Source organism: Myxocyprinus asiaticus, chromosome 31, assembly GCF_019703515.2.
Source record: "Myxocyprinus asiaticus isolate MX2 ecotype Aquarium Trade chromosome 31, UBuf_Myxa_2, whole genome shotgun sequence".
Lineage (NCBI taxonomy): Eukaryota > Metazoa > Chordata > Actinopteri > Cypriniformes > Catostomidae > Myxocyprinus > Myxocyprinus asiaticus.
Genome location: NC_059374.1, coordinates 10,413,377 through 10,429,194, shown reverse-complemented (window position 1 = coordinate 10,429,194; position 15,818 = coordinate 10,413,377). Strand labels below are relative to the sequence as shown.

Genomic DNA, 15,818 nt, shown 5'->3' with positions numbered 1-15,818 from the left:
TACCTACTTGGACAGCATTTTAAGGCATTATAGGCATCTGAAATGAAGGTTGTTCCAAACAGTAGACAGCAAATACATGCTGCCATCTAAGACACCTCATTTTGACCACATTCTAAGGCAGCACTATGTTTCCTTCATGGATAACAGTGCAATGCAAAAAGTTTTTGGATATAAACATTTATCTAATATGGTGGGCTGAGTCGAGAGAGATACATTAACAAAAATAATATTATAAGTGTACTTTTTTATAATCTAGAGACTGTTTTATCCAATATTTGGGTGTGCTTTATATTTTTTATGCTAAGTAGATTATCACATTGTTAATTTGGCAACATTTTATTGAGGGCACAAATGTAATAAATGGTCCTAAAATAAATGTAGTTCCTAAATGTAGTAATATATGATGATAAATACACTATATGGCCAAAAGTTTGTGGACACCATATGTGCTTGATGAAAATTTGATTTCAGAACCTCAGGCATCAGTTTCCCCCTTTGCTGTAATAACACCTTCCACTCTTTTGAGAAGGCTTTCCACTATACTGTATGTAGTAACATGGCTGCAGGGATTTGCTCTCATTCAGACACAAGGCTATCAGTGAGGTCAGGAACTGATGTTGGTCAATGGGGCCTGACTTACAGTTGCTGTTCCAGTTCACCCCAAAAGTGATCAGTGGGGTTCAGATCTGGGCTTTGTGCAGGCCAGTCAATTTCTTCCACGCCAGACACGGTAAACCATTTCTTTATGGACCTCACTATGTTCACAGGGGCATTGTCATGCTGGAACAGAAAAGGGCTATCCCCAAACAATTGCCACAAATTTGGAAGCACACAAAGCCCAAGCCATTACATAAAGAAACATTAAGATTTTTCTTTACTGGATTTAATGGAGTAACCAAATTAGTTAATGGGGGTGTCCACAAACTTTTGGCCATATAGTGTATAATAAATACCCAGAATGTAATAATTGTAGTTGTCTTATTCTTACATTTTACATCAACAAATCATTCATTATCTAGAGTAATATGTTTACAGCTCCCACAAGCCACTTATTAATGTGTGACTACTAAGTGCTACAAGATTTCATCAGTGTACATAGTACATATGAACAATTTTTATTAGTTTAACTTATATATATATATATATATATATATATATATGACACTGACATTGTTGATGCATAGAAACACAATGGAGCTAAAGCCACAAGTCTGATAATGTTTATTATTGTTTATCATATTTGAGGTTTATAACTTTAAAACTCTTATTATTATGAAACATTTTCCAAGACACTGTCATGTGATTCTGGCCGCTTATAGCATAAGCCATTGGCATTAGTGCCATAATGCAGAACGAACCTTACCTATTACACATTCTCTACTGCATATATCTTCCAATCATAATCAACATGTTATAACACCTTCTTTTACTGATTTCACATGGATTCCATTCATAGAATCAGTCAGAACGCATATTTATTTTTATAGACTATTCAGCGTCTACTTCAGACCGCTCCATAACTGTCAATTAACATAGATGATTATGTAAATTCGATGGTATTTCTATTTAGATACATTGAGTGTCACTGCCTTAATTTTAGGACCAAAAGTTATTAGATTTAGTGCCTTTTAATTACATTTAGGATGAGTTATTACATTTTTGCCATCTACTCATGCTAATGTCAAACTCTGTTGGAATCAGTTGTCAACAGGCCCTCACTTTTGCACATGAGGAACTATATTTAGTTATAGACTTTTTAGCTTTTTAACTTTTTAGCTTTTACTTCAGGGTAGGTAATTTTTGGGAGAAGAGGAACTGTGGGAGGCACTGCAGCCTGCGATTTGTCAAAAACAAATGATGCACAAAGCAATTAGAAATGCAAAGAATCAGCAGCCACCATGAGTAAACAAACTTGTAGCTGCTAACCTGCTCTTCTGTGGATTGTGCTAATTTTCCAAAGAGTAGGGGATCGCCTGTTTCACATATGTGTGTGTGAGGGGTGAGCAGCACTGCTGCATGACTTTAACGGGAGATGCGTATTGAATTTCCATCGCATCTGTATTGACAGTTGCAGCACTATATTGAAAATAAAGTGATTCCTGGATTACTACATTGAGTTTTTCCTGTCATAATGGACATAAGTAATGAGATGTTTATTGAGAGTGTGTAACTGAGAACTATTATAAACTTAACCGTTGTGAAATCTAATTTACATGGGAAAGTGCAGTGTGCCTGTTACTGCATGTTTTACTTGCATCAAGATGTCTTTTTTAGTCAATGTGTGAGTAGTTCAGTACAGCAGTGGTTCTCAAACTTTTTTGTACCAATGCACATCTTTGTAAATATTAAATTTCCAAGGCACACCATTTTTTTCCCCTCATAAATCTGAAATAAACTGTATTAAACCTTATGCTGACTCTGAAACACAAATCAAAAATTAAAAATGTACTTGAAACCATGGTAAATTATATCTGTAAAAAACAAACATTTACTACACAAATTTCATGGAATATTTGAAAAAGGTTATTTAGGTTGTAAGCACAAATCAGGGCTCTACGCAAACATTTCTATTTAGGAAAAAAATGCAAAAGAATAACGACAGATAAAAAGAATATGATGATTATAAAACAATGTTTGTTTATTTTTTGGAATGTGCATTGACCTGGAATTTGCATAGGCACGATGCCATGCAGCTGCTTGGTAGTCTCATTATAAAGTGTGAACATTTCAACAGGATATGCAGTTTTAATAGGTTTTTGCAGTCTGGAAGTGCGTGGTTATAATGTTACAATGCACACCTCGGTTAGAAGCAGAATACTGTAAGTTCGGTGTGCTGTCACCCTCTCGCAGTTGTGCAAAGAGGCTCTTATTGTTAGTGACATTTCATGGTTATTTTTTTATGTTTGAGATTTTGCTTATCACGTTGAGTTAGACGAGGATGCTGACATGCTGTTTACTGGTATCACGCATTTTATGGATTCATGCATTTTTATTTGACTCGCTATTTTTCTCAGAAACTTGCATTTGAGCGCGAGGTTAAGACATCATCCATCAATAATTAATTATTCAAAACACTGCCGTCATTTTGACAGGTAGGCCTACAAGCAAGAATATCCGCTTAAACCATTTTCACGTGGCATATCGTCACTATCTCTCGGTCTATGCGTGCGCATGAGAGAGAAGAGGAGAGCGCTCGCAGCCGTGTGAGACTGAGAAAATGGCGCTTTGTATGCAAAACTAACTAACGTGCCTCTTTTAAAAGTACTTGGTATATGATGCAAGATGCATCAGGGAGTTTTTCTTCTGATTGTAGGTTGCAATAATAAGTTCATAACTTTGGGTGTAAGATCAGCTGTCACTTGCACTGGTGCAGCCAATAATTGTCCAAATTCGCACGCAGTAATTTTCACTCGCAAATTCCATGGCACACCGGCCCACCTGCCACGGTACACCAGTGTGCCACGGCAAACCCTTTGAGAACCACTGCAGTACAGTATTCTATGTTGAGTCATAAGAGCTTTTATTGTAAAAGATTGTGTTGATAAATAGGTTTATAGTGCATTTTCAACATGTTTTCCGAAACCATCCGCAATCCACAGACTTTGACTTCCGAGACATGGTATGATATCTATTAATGCTGCATGATTAATTAAGATTGAAATAGCAATGTTTTTGCTCGATTACTAAACCTTAAAAGGCTGCGTTTTTTAAATGGTCTTGTATGTGTTTGGATTCAAAGTTTACACCTAGATAATCTTTTTCATTTTAGACCATATCTGCAAAATGTACCGCTTTCTTAATGGATTTACAAACTTCACTTGCCAGATTTGACATTGTGTTCCAGTCTAAAAGTGCCCAGCGTTTTTTGCGTCCCACAGGAGAAAGTAAGTCATAATGGTTTGGAACAACATGAGGATAAGTAAATGATGAAATTTTTGGCTAAACTCCCCTCTATCTTGCATTGCAGCACATGTGCATGGACTGCAAGAAAAGTTACTGCAGCCAGTGCTCGGCTCAGCAGGACCTCCAGCCATGGCTGTGCCATACTTGTCAGCGTTTCCAAGGCATTTTGTTTGCACCAGCAGAGCTGATGAAGCTTAAGGTGAAGGACCTGAGGGATTACCTCCATCTGCATGGGGTCCCCACTCAGACGTGCCGCGAGAAGGAGGAGCTGGTCGAGCTGGTTCTTGGCCAGCAGACACCTACATCTGAAACGCACATTTCACCCCCAGTGAACACAGACACAGACCAGGAAGCCCCTAACACTCCAATCATAACAGCAAGCCCCTCAGAGAACAATGCTGCATTAAATTTGGGACCCCAGACTCAAGCAACAGAGGATGAACAGGTATAAATGAAAATCGAGGTTCATATTTGCTTTTTATATGCCAGTTGTCACCCCCATTTGTAAAGCACCTTCAGTCAACTTGAGGCCAGAAACATGATCGATGCAAATACGCAAACGCAGATGCAAATTGCATTGATGTGGTGGTAACAAACTTCAGTACTCAAGGGGGTGATAGAGTTGCCTTCAAATGTTTGCACTATTAAAAACAATTCTGTTATTCATGTAGCTAGCAATTAATATGTTTACAGTTTAACTTGCTCAGAAAGATTGCCTTCAAACTGTTGCTCCTGTTAACCTGAAAGAGAAAACTGAATGCTGGTGTCAGTTTATGACAGATTTAAAGGTGCAATATGTAATATATTTACTGTACTAAAGCATAAAATTATCATAATATGTTATCAGAGATTTAGGAAACATGCTAAGTTGAAATACTGGCTTCTCCGAAAACAATGCTACAGCCAGTATATTCTACTTTGAAATGTCTTGTTCCGGGCTGGAATTTCTGTTTGTGTTTTGGCCTGTGTGATCCCACCCACTGCCTATTTCCCAATTTTTGACACCCTGGGTTGCCAGATTTGAAACAAGTTAGCGGGCAAACACAGCGCACTGCAGCCATGGAAGCCAGCAATACATCTAGCTAACATTGACAGAGTTATAAAAAATCCACATGAGCTGGTTTATAATTTGCAAACAATAAAAACATTGCGAACCTATACAAGGCGTGTCCTCAACCTGGCAACCCACGTGAGCGAGTCTGGGAGGAGGGGGCGGGGGAGACAGTTATCTCCAATATTTTGAATTTGGACTGCAGTACCCATTTTAAACACTTGATGTCAATGTTACATATTGCTCCTTTAAGACTGCAACATCGTGTAACATTAAGCTTGCATCGCTACTTGCGTACATGAAATGTATGGTTTGTGCCTAAAGGCTAGGGTATAATTTGTTTTTCCGCATGCCGTTCCCTCTCGCGCACAGTCTAGCGCTCAGCCTTTTAAAGTGTACTCTCTTTGACAACGAGCCCATACAGACCCCACTTGAAATGGCGGTCTGGTTCATTTGAACTCTGGTACAGTTCGCTACTGATATGAATGCAACTGTACCAAACTGCGGAAGTGAATCACTTGTGATGATGTATAATTCGTGTCTTTGCAGGCTCGCGATTACTTTGGTATAACGCTATTATTCATCACATCATTGCACATTCAATGCATCCACAGCAGACAAACACAAGTGTTGTTTTCCTGGTAAATCCGAAGAGACAAACTTCAATACTTCACTTAACACAGTGACGTCTTCTGGAGTTGTTACCTAGTTACAGTGGTAAACAGTTGCCGTAAACACATTGATTATGTAATCGGCCCGTGGTTCAGACCCAAATAATATGATGTGAACAGAGACCAGTGGGGGCAGTGGGAGGGAGAGGAAATGAGCTCTGGTTTGGTCCAAGTGTAAAAGCACCCTTAGTCTTGCATAGCCAGACCTTTGTCTGAAATGCAAAATGTCTGGACCATATAGCAGCTTAAATTGGCCAAGAATGCCCATTTAGACAGGAAGAACTGTCTAACTTAAAAGGTGTTTGATAAAAAGTACTGTGTGCTTCTACTCGCAGAAGTTTCATCAAACCAGCTAATCAGATTTGCGCTGCGTGGATCGAGAAAGCGCTTTACAATTTTGTGCTAAATGCATCAGACGGTAAGAGCGTGCCATCTGAGGCAGAGTCTAGCGCGTACTTTGCTGATGATGAAATTTGCATCATGCGCGCTGTGTGTGAGATACTATACTATACTTTGGCCTTTGAGGTCAAGTGTGTAAAATCTGCTCCACTAGTGGCACCAAAAATGGAATTGTGAAAAATATAGTTACAATTTTTATAATGGGTTTGCCAAAAACTTTTACCCCTCTTTCCGCCCTGCCCCCCATCTGCCATTGGTTGAACAAACAGGTAGTCCCACACCAAACTCACACCATTGGTTAAGCCAGAAGTTGGCATCTCACTGGACCACTCAAACAAAGTAATGTTTTGAAAGTGCCACCAAACCACAGAGTTGAATGGCTTACTTATAGTTGTCTCTGCACATTAAGCTGGGATAGGAGAAAGTATTTTATCATGAAAAAATACATAAAAATACATACAGCACCATTAATCAAACAATTTTCTAGTCATTTATCAATGCTAACAGCCCCTTGCAGGTAGTACTAATCCATTTCGCTCACATAGAGCACTGTGTTACTCACTTTTGATATGGACTATCTCTTAAGTAGACAAAACAATGTGTGAGATAGTATTTATACCTTGAGGTAAAGCAGATCAGGTGCTCAGTTGTTAACCTTAAATTGGTGGTGTAACCTTTGACCTTTAGAGCTTGTCAGTGGCAGAACCGACAGCTGAAAGCGAGATGGACACAGACCTACAGGTGGAACAAGACTTTCAGGTATCTCCTGAAGTTACTCACCTCTCCTCTTTTCTGCTGCTATACTATTTTAAGTGTTAAATATGGGAAAAGGGATGTATGGAAAGCAAATAAGGTGATAGCAGGATGACTTCACCTGTCTTGCGTGATAATGAGAATCTTTGTTTTTCAGTCATCTTGTTGTAATGAGACAGTATTGTCTCTGGAATTCATTCAGTTCTCTGTAATCTGTAATCTATCCGGTGAAAAAGCTTTGCTACAAGATGGGATGAAGCACTGCTTTGTTAAAGTATTTTGCTAAATACACATCACATCAATCTATCTTGAATCTGATCCCAAATTTGCTTGTTGAAGGCCTTGTGTGGCTACAGTTTTTGCATTTAAATTAGAATTTTGCCTTTTTGCTGTCGTCTACTGTTCAGTCAGGTCTTTTTGGTGTGTGGCTTGAATTAGTCTATAGTCCTGTAGGGCTGGAGGATATGCAAGAAATATTTTTTGTTAACCACACTGCCGAGGGATTGGTAATTATTTTTGCTTTATTGATTTTGCTTTAAAAATTTATTGAAACATGAAAAACTTTAAACCAAAGATATTTCTAAATTAAATGAAAAGGCAATGAAATAAAATAACTAATTAGTCAATAAAATCATATATAACCACCTCCCCATATCCAAACATTTACCATCTCCAACTTCTTCCACCGGCCCCATTTTCCTTCATGCAAGTATCCGTCTATGGCAACAGGTGCAAAATTACTAATACAAATTAAGATCTTACAATTATAAATGTAAGCAAAATAATAATGACAATAATAATATTGAAATATAAATAAACCATTACCTCTAGAAAGTTCAACACAACCCACATAATTTCTACTTGCATAAAACAGCTACAACAGTTTGTTACTTCACTTAGACTGTGACTAGTCTGTAAACGAAAAGAAAACACAATTTTTCCTATTAGGTGTAAGCCTAATAAATTCCCTTGTGTTCCCCAATTAATGCTGCATAATAATTTCCACTGTGTTCTTATTGAATTTGTTTCAGTAATGCTGCCTAAAGAAAATGAAATAGAACTCAATTTTAGGTTCAAGGTGAACATGTTTTTGTATTATTTTATGTAGGGATGTCCAGGTATCGGGTCCGATTTGGGTGCAATTTGAACATTTGGTAGAACGCCAACATTATGACACATGGAACAGCTCCTTTGCATAGTAAAGTAGGCTAAAGTGTTATCATCTTAACGTGACTTAAACCCTAGATGTTAATGAACCACTCAGTGTACTGTACCCTAGCAGTTGGATATTATATTTGCATAACAACAGAGGATGGGCCATTACAGGATGTATGTAGAGTTAGGCAGTGTTTTGCACTTATTCATAATCTATAACCTTTCTTATCTCCCTTTGAATTTATCTCGCCATGTTGTGTTGATGTCATGAGTATGTTTGTGCTATGCCGGTGTTGTGCAATAATTTGATCCCTCTTGGACCCCAAAATAATTCCATTGGTTAAAAGAACTTGTGTCTTTTATTTGGTGCCTGATCAGAAATCCTATAATATTATTTGAGTTATGTAATTTTAACAATGGATGTGTCAATTACTGTCTAATGTGACACATCATATTATATAACTGAAGCAACACATTGTCAAATTTAACATTTCACTTTCACTTTTTTTTGTGTTTTCAGCCAGCATGCTGACTGATTGAGTTCACACATGAAATCCTGTCCCCCTTGGGTAGTTGTTTGTAATGCCTGATCCCTTATCTTGTAAATACAGTTAGTAAATACAGTATTACCATATCCATTGATTCACAATATAGCAAAAAAAAAATAACATTTTGACGTTATGAAATACTTGTCCTGAATATGTTAGCTTGCTAACCATAGGGATTGCATGATGGAATGCTAGCATATCAGGCTAATCGTTTAGCTTGATAACTGAAAATGCAAAGAGAAACGTTTTATTCAACCATTTGCTGCTTTGGTTTAATCATGTAATCATATATAGCTTGTATTAAGTTAATTTAAGTGTTTTCATGATTAACACTACATAAATCTTTGTAATATTTTAGGATTTCCAAACAAGCACTGAATAGAATACCATTCTTCATATTTTTTCCTGGTTTAACATGCACTCAACGCACTCTGCGTTCTATAGCCCGCGCCGCCTTCACCTGTGGAATTTCACTGTGCAAGGGTAAATTTGACCACGCTTTCATATTGAATAGTTAAATGGTACTGGTTCATTTTTTAACTATATGAAATATGTTGTACAATATTTAACTGTATTATCAGCATTGAAGTACAAGTTTACTTATTACTGTATTAACATGATTGGCTACAACATAAAAAAAAGGCAGGCACCTCTTACCAGGCATTACAAACAGCTACACCTTGGTGTCTAAGGGGGATTGGATTCTGCGGAGGATTGAATCTTGCATGACACTGGCCAAACCTTTCCTGACTAACCTAACCTAGTTGTGGCTGGTGAGTTCAAAACTAGATTCTGATAATCATGCTCCCAGTCAGTAAATGGAAAGTAAAAGACTTTGACACTTTCATTTTCTGTGTCTGTTGACCTCATGATTTGCCAGATTCTTTTTCTCTAAAGTTTGCTTTCACTTTCAGTGGAACTTGATCTGCTTGTGTTTGCATGCCAAATGTCTTGCATACACTGGGGATGCCAAAAGGTGTATGAAGAGATGCACAGATGCAACAGTTGTTTGCATACTTTCTGTCTCTTTATGTCAGTTGTCAGACTCTGAGGAGGTGTTGGTCCCTGGGCGGCGGGCGTCTCTCTCAGACCTCAGATCAGTAGAGGATATTGAGGCTCTGAGCGTCCGGCAACTAAAGGAGATCCTGGCAAGGAACTTTGTCGACTATAAGGGCTGCTGTGAGAAATGGGAGCTGATGGAGAGAGTAACGCGCCTATATCATGACCAGAAGGACCTGCAGAACATGGGTAAAGAATTTGAATTGATTGTGTGAACACAGCCCTTATTCCGTTGCTTATCTATCTAGTCATATGCTATCATTAAAGCTGAAATTAGCCTCATTTTGTGCTGTTGCTGAAGTTTATAGTGTGGATGGTGCCATTTCTTTAATCTCGCTCATCAGGGTTCATTTTGTCAGTGGCCTTTTTTTTGTTTTGTTTTTGCCATTTTAGCTTGGTGCCCTTTTTTTGACAGGCAAAAAAAGACCTTACCAATGAAAATGAGCAAAATGAGAATCAGACTATTTAAGTGGAGTAAAAAAGTAGGCTAAAGGTGGGAAATGGATGGTTGTGAATTTCCACATGAGCATTAATTGGTGGTATTTGCCGAAGTAAGCATCACTATTTCTACTGTTCACACATAGGTTAGTTTTTGTTTTGTTTTTTCAAATTCTTCCCTTGTTGAGGTGTGGTATTTCTTTTCTAAGCAATCTGGCTTAATGATACAATATAAAATGGGCAAAAAAAATCCCATATACTTACAGTAACGGCCCTATCTAGGTACCAAAATAGAGCGCAACCGTGCCCGTCCACTTTTTCAGCCGTTCTGGAGTATTTTTCCTATTCATTTGTTTTTTCCATTGGGATTTCATAAATTCTTCATAAAAGAATTCTAAGCCATGATAAAAACCAACCATGTCCGAAGTGAATCACACAACATGACAAACTTTGATTTGAAGCAAAAATGTATTTGAAAGTCAGACAAAAAGACAAAGGTACAAGTACTTTGTCTTTAATGAGGGCACTGACTACAATCCCATGAAGCATCGCCAATGACCTAATTGAATTTAAAACATTGGAAATATATAAAACTATTGATTGTAAGTATAGCATTAATATATTTTAAAGTATTTAGCAAAATATTCAGATATCTGCAAATATCCAAGTAGTTTGTGTTTATGGGGAAACCGACTTTATTGCATCATAGGAAGGGAGGTCACTGCCGGGTTTGTTTGGCGCCCTTTGTTGGTGGCAGTTCTCTGATTGGTGGATTGTTCTTTTCAGGATTCATGGGTATTGCAATTCTTCACCAGAAATTACACAAACAAATATTTTTTTTTAAATGAAGTTAAAATAATGCTGACTGATGGCTTCAACAGAAGCATATACCATCGATTTACAACCTCAGAGCTCACGGTAGCTCTCTCTAGAAGTTTTATACATTATCAATTAATTATCTTGAGAAAATCAATGAGATTTTTACTTCCAGAATCAGACTATTGCACTCTATATCATAAAGGCTTGGGGGTGGACTCTATTGACTTGGGCCACCTAGAAACGACTATGTGCTAAAACCACTCACAACATAACAATGTGGTAAAACAACTCACAACATCTTACCAACCATGTAGCAAAACCCTGGCATTGAGGTTAGAGACTTTTGCACTGGCATGGACTACTTACAATCAGGGATGTTCTAGGGTAATCGACTAGTTGTCTTACAACTGACTAGTCGATTTGTAGGGTTGACTACTAACATTAACATTTTAGTGGTGGTGGTTTTAATTTAGCCAGTTTATTTGTTGAATATTCGTTAGTCACCATGTTAAAGTGCTGCACTTTGCACCTGTATACCCTCTTACGGAGCCTAATTATACATTATTATCCTTAACACTGAATAGTCAACTAGTCGTTCATACAACCGACTGACTAGTCAATTATGAAAATTGGTAGTTTTGAACATCCCTACTTACAATATCTTCAGAAAATTTAAAAACCTAATATATTGTGTATATTGATCACATACAGCAACTAACATGAACTATAATTTTATTTTACAGTGACTATTACCACAGAAGGCACAGGTGAGTTTAAGCTTATGACTTTACTATACTAATGAACACAAGCTTACCTTTTTGAAATGTCCAAAGTTCCATTTTCATTAAGACACTAAATAATAGAGCTTCCCAGATGTTTCTGGCAAGTGTCTACCTTGAATTCACATGTCTGTCAAACTTGCTGGTGTAATTCACTAACATTATATGTGTAAAGTGTGAATTATGTTTCTTTTCTGTGTTGCATACAGACACTGGCTCTGGGACAGCCGTAGAGGAGAATCTCTGTAAAATCTGTATGGACTCACCCATTGACTGTGTTCTTTTGGAGTGCGGACACATGGTCACATGCACCAAGTGCGGCAAGCGCATGAATGAATGTCCCATCTGCCGACAGTATGTGGTGCGGGCGGTGCACGTGTTCAGATCCTGAATGGCATTTTCTGTCTACAAAGCTTGTTCTTGTTCTTTGCGCCGTGATGACCAACGTCCCTCATATTATACAGTCCTTACCCCAAACAATGGAATTAATATACAATAAAACTAGAACAGTCAGGTGGCCTGTAATTCTTGCACAATTATTACACAATTATCTTGTGGCACTTTAAACAATAACAGAGGTGCTAAAATTTCTAAGCAATAACAGTACTGGTTTCGTTTTTATTTTTGTCTCAGTTTAAGTAACTTTTCAGTGTGCCTTCTAAAACTGCCAGAATATATATATCTCACATCACAGCACAGTAATGTCTTCCGGAAGGAAATTGGTACTTTAATTCACCAAAGAGTGGCATTCAACTGATCACAAAGTATAGTCAGGACATTACTGATGTAAAAAACAGAACCATCACTATTTGAAAAAAGTCATATTTGATAAAATCTAGACAGGTCCCATTTCCAGCAGTCATCACTCTAACACTCTAAGTTGAAAGCTATTTGGTTTGTTAAATGAAGCTTAACATTGTCTTTGTGGTTGTTTTTGAGTTGCCACAGTATGCAATAGACTGGCATGTCTTAAGGTCAATATTAGGTCAAAAAAGGCAAAAAAGAAACAGCTTTCTCTAGAAACTCGTCAGTTAATCATTGTTTTGAGGAATGAAGCCTATATAATGCTTGAAATTTCATACAAAGGTGTACACTATGGTCTTCAAAGACAAAGGACAACTGGCTCTAACAAGGACAGAAAAAGATGTGGAATGCCAGATGTACAACTAAACAAGAGGATAAGTACATCAGAGTCTCTAGTTTGAGAAACAGACGCCTCACATGTCCTCAGCTGACAGCTTCATTGAATTCTACCCGCTCAACACCAGTATGTAGAACAGTAAAAAGAAGACTCAGGTACAGGCCTTATGGGAAGAATTGTAAAGAAAAGGCCACTTTTGAAACAGAAAAACGAAAAGGTTAGAGTGGGCAAAGAAATGCAGACATTAGACAACAGATAACTGGAAAAGAGTGTTATGGATCTTAAACCCACTGAGCTTTTGTGGGATCAGCTTGAATGTAAGGTGCATGAGAAGTGCACGACAAGACAGCCACATCTATGGCAAGTGCTACAGGAAGTGTGGGGTGAAATGTCACCTGATTATCTGGACAAACTGACAGCTAGAATGCCAAGGATCTGCAAAGCTGTCATTGCTGCACGTGGAGGATTTTTTGATGAGAACTCTTTGAAGTAGTTTAAGAAGTTCTGAATTCTTTTTTTTTTTTCCCAAATTGTAATAGTAATTTTTCGTGTTATTAATGTCTTGACTATACATTGTGATCAGTTGAATATCACTTTGGTGAATAAAAGTACCAATTTCTTTCCATAACAGCAAAACTTTTGGCCGTGTGTGTGTGTGTGTGTGTGTGTGTCAGTGTGTCAAATTTAAGATCTGACCAGACTGTCCAATTTCGGTTAGAAATTATTTTTTTTTCAGGGTCAGCCTGGTTGGTGATGGTATCTTATAATTTATCCAGAATGAATGAATGAATGAATGAATGCATGCATGCATACATTCTGGATAAATTATAAGATACCATCACCAACCAGGCTGACCCTGGAAAAAAAATAATTTCTAACCGAAATTGGACAGTCTGGTCAGATCTTAAATTTGTTGATTCATCTCGCATGAGAAACTGCAAATAGTGTAAACTGCTGAGAAACGGCACAATCGTAACCTCAACAGTTGAGGGTGTAACTTAATTTTAAGCAAACTGATTCTCATTACAGCTTTGTCTAACTTCACCGCCAACAAAAATGCACTTGTGTTTGTGCTACCATCCAGCTTGTGTGCACAGACCGCAATTAATTCCACCATCATGCCTTTTATTACTTTGTCTAAAGGCTCATTTATCTCAACTAATCTAAATGATTTCTCTTTGTTTAGCAAATAAAAATGGTATGAGCTTCCTTCCCTCTATTTAGAAGTTGGGAGGATTACAGGATGAATCTCGAAACCGGTTGGCCACCCAAAAATGTTCTGTGTCTCATCATTTACTCACCCTTATGTAGTCTCAACCTCATATGACTTTTTTCTTCTGCGGAACACAGAGATTTCTGAGGATATACGATTTGTTTTTCTCCATACAGTCAATGGGGTCCAAAACTTTTAAGCTCCAAAAAGGACATTAAGGCAGCATTAATGCACATTTACACGTGCTGTACGCGCTCTTTGCATGCATAAGGAAGTGTGAACAAGCTTCTCTTATGAACACTCCAAGGAGACTGCAGATGTCGAGATTTTTAGTGAAAAAGGAGTTACATTGTGGTCTATTTCTCACCAAAAACCGATCGGATCACTTCAGAAGATGTGGTAGACATTTGCATCTGACCACCTCCACAACAACACATCGACGCCTACTTTAACTTATCACTTCTGAAGCCCACCCAGTGGCAGTGAGCAGTGAGATGTCAATGAGAGAGCAGGTCAGTCAAGAACAGGGAGCCAATCATACAAGTGGGTGTTAACTGTCAAGTCTTAAAGGACAGACAGCTCCAAAACCAAGCGTTTCTGACAGATGGTCAGAATGAGGGTGGAAAATTGTGTTTTACAAGTATATGACTGTTTTGTTGTGCAAAAAAAACTTTACTAATATTATACGTGAACCTCAGGGAACATAAAAATAAAAAAATCCATGTCATGACCCCTTTAAGGCAATCTTGGGAAACTAAACGTTTAATAGTTGGCAAACTTTAGAATCAGAGAATGTTATATGGTGAAAAAAACAGGAAATTGTCCAAAGAGAACTTAGGGGCTATTCACACCAAAAGGTGTTTTTGCATCCATCTGTGCAGTTATTCCAATAGAAACTTGAGCTAGATTAGAGGGAAGTCTTTGATCAGTGCAGTGCCGCATTATTTAGAGGCCGTGTCAAGTTAAAAAGAAAGTCAACTTTTAAAAGTGCATTTCGAGACACTGGAGTTCTGTTCTGTTTGTGGTGCTGCGTCTAGATCTTTAGCGCAAGAACGCGTTCAGTCTGAACAACCCCTTTTGCATTCTCAAACTATTGTCCCTTTTTTATTAAAAAATACATATTTCACCCAAAAATAACCAAAAATGTTAATATTTTATTCACCCTCGGTCATCAAACCCGGTATTATTTTCATTTCAGGCTGAATATCCAAACTCCTCTTTTAGGTACATGTTAAAGGAATATTCCGTGTTCAATACAAGTTAAGCTCAGTCGACAGCATGTTGTTTATTACCACAAAACATTATTTCGACTCGTCCCTCCTTTTTTTTAAAACGAGGTTATAGTGAGACACTTACAATGGAAGTGAATGGGGCCAATTTTTGGAGGGTTTAAAAAGGCAGAAATGTGACGCTTATAATTTTATAAAAGCACTTACATTAATTCTTATGTTAAAACTTCTTTATTTCAGCTTTAAAGTTGTTTAAATTGTCGTTTTTGCAGTCATTTCAGTTTTTTTTTTTTTGTTTTTTTTGCAGTCACAAAGTTGTAAAATTGCCTTTAACTTTACACAGAAAATGTTAGTAAGCGATTGTATCATACTAAAATCATGTTAATACTCATTGTTTATATTTTGTGACTATACTTTTGAAATAGTGAGTATTTTAACGTGTACGGATTGGCCCCCTTCATTTCCATTGTAAGTGCCTCACTGGAACCTTGATTTTTTTTTTTTCATTTTTTTTTTTTTTTTTAAGGAAGGGCAAGTCAAAATTATTTTTTTGTTGTAATCAATATTATGCCACAAATGCTGTTTGAGCTTAACTTGTATTGAACCCGGAATATTTCTTTAAGTGGATGGTGATTTATACTGTCATTGGGATTTTTAGTG

At 37.5% G+C, this 15,818-nt stretch overlaps 1 protein-coding gene across 4 annotated transcripts in view; it reads left to right on the top strand.

Moving 5' to 3' along the window:
• The window catches only part of LOC127422002 (E3 ubiquitin-protein ligase rififylin-like), a 34,000-nt gene extending 20,583 nt beyond the window's left edge, over nt 1–13,417 (top strand). For 2 of the 4 annotated variants that reach the window (XM_051665303.1, XM_051665304.1), the window contains exons 4-8: nt 3,968–4,348; nt 6,712–6,783; nt 9,518–9,728; nt 11,540–11,563; nt 11,785–13,416. In XM_051665303.1, coding sequence (XP_051521263.1) covers nt 3,968–4,348; nt 6,712–6,783; nt 9,518–9,728; nt 11,540–11,563; nt 11,785–11,966 — 870 coding nt within the window. In that variant the 3' untranslated portion in view covers nt 11,967–13,416. Of the gene's footprint in view, nt 1–3,967; nt 4,349–6,711; nt 6,784–9,517; nt 9,729–11,539; nt 11,564–11,784 lie in introns of all 4 variants that reach the window. The other 2 variants (XM_051665305.1, XM_051665306.1) reach the window with 2 other exon arrangements.
• The last annotated feature ends 2,401 nt before the right edge of the window (nt 13,418–15,818 follow it).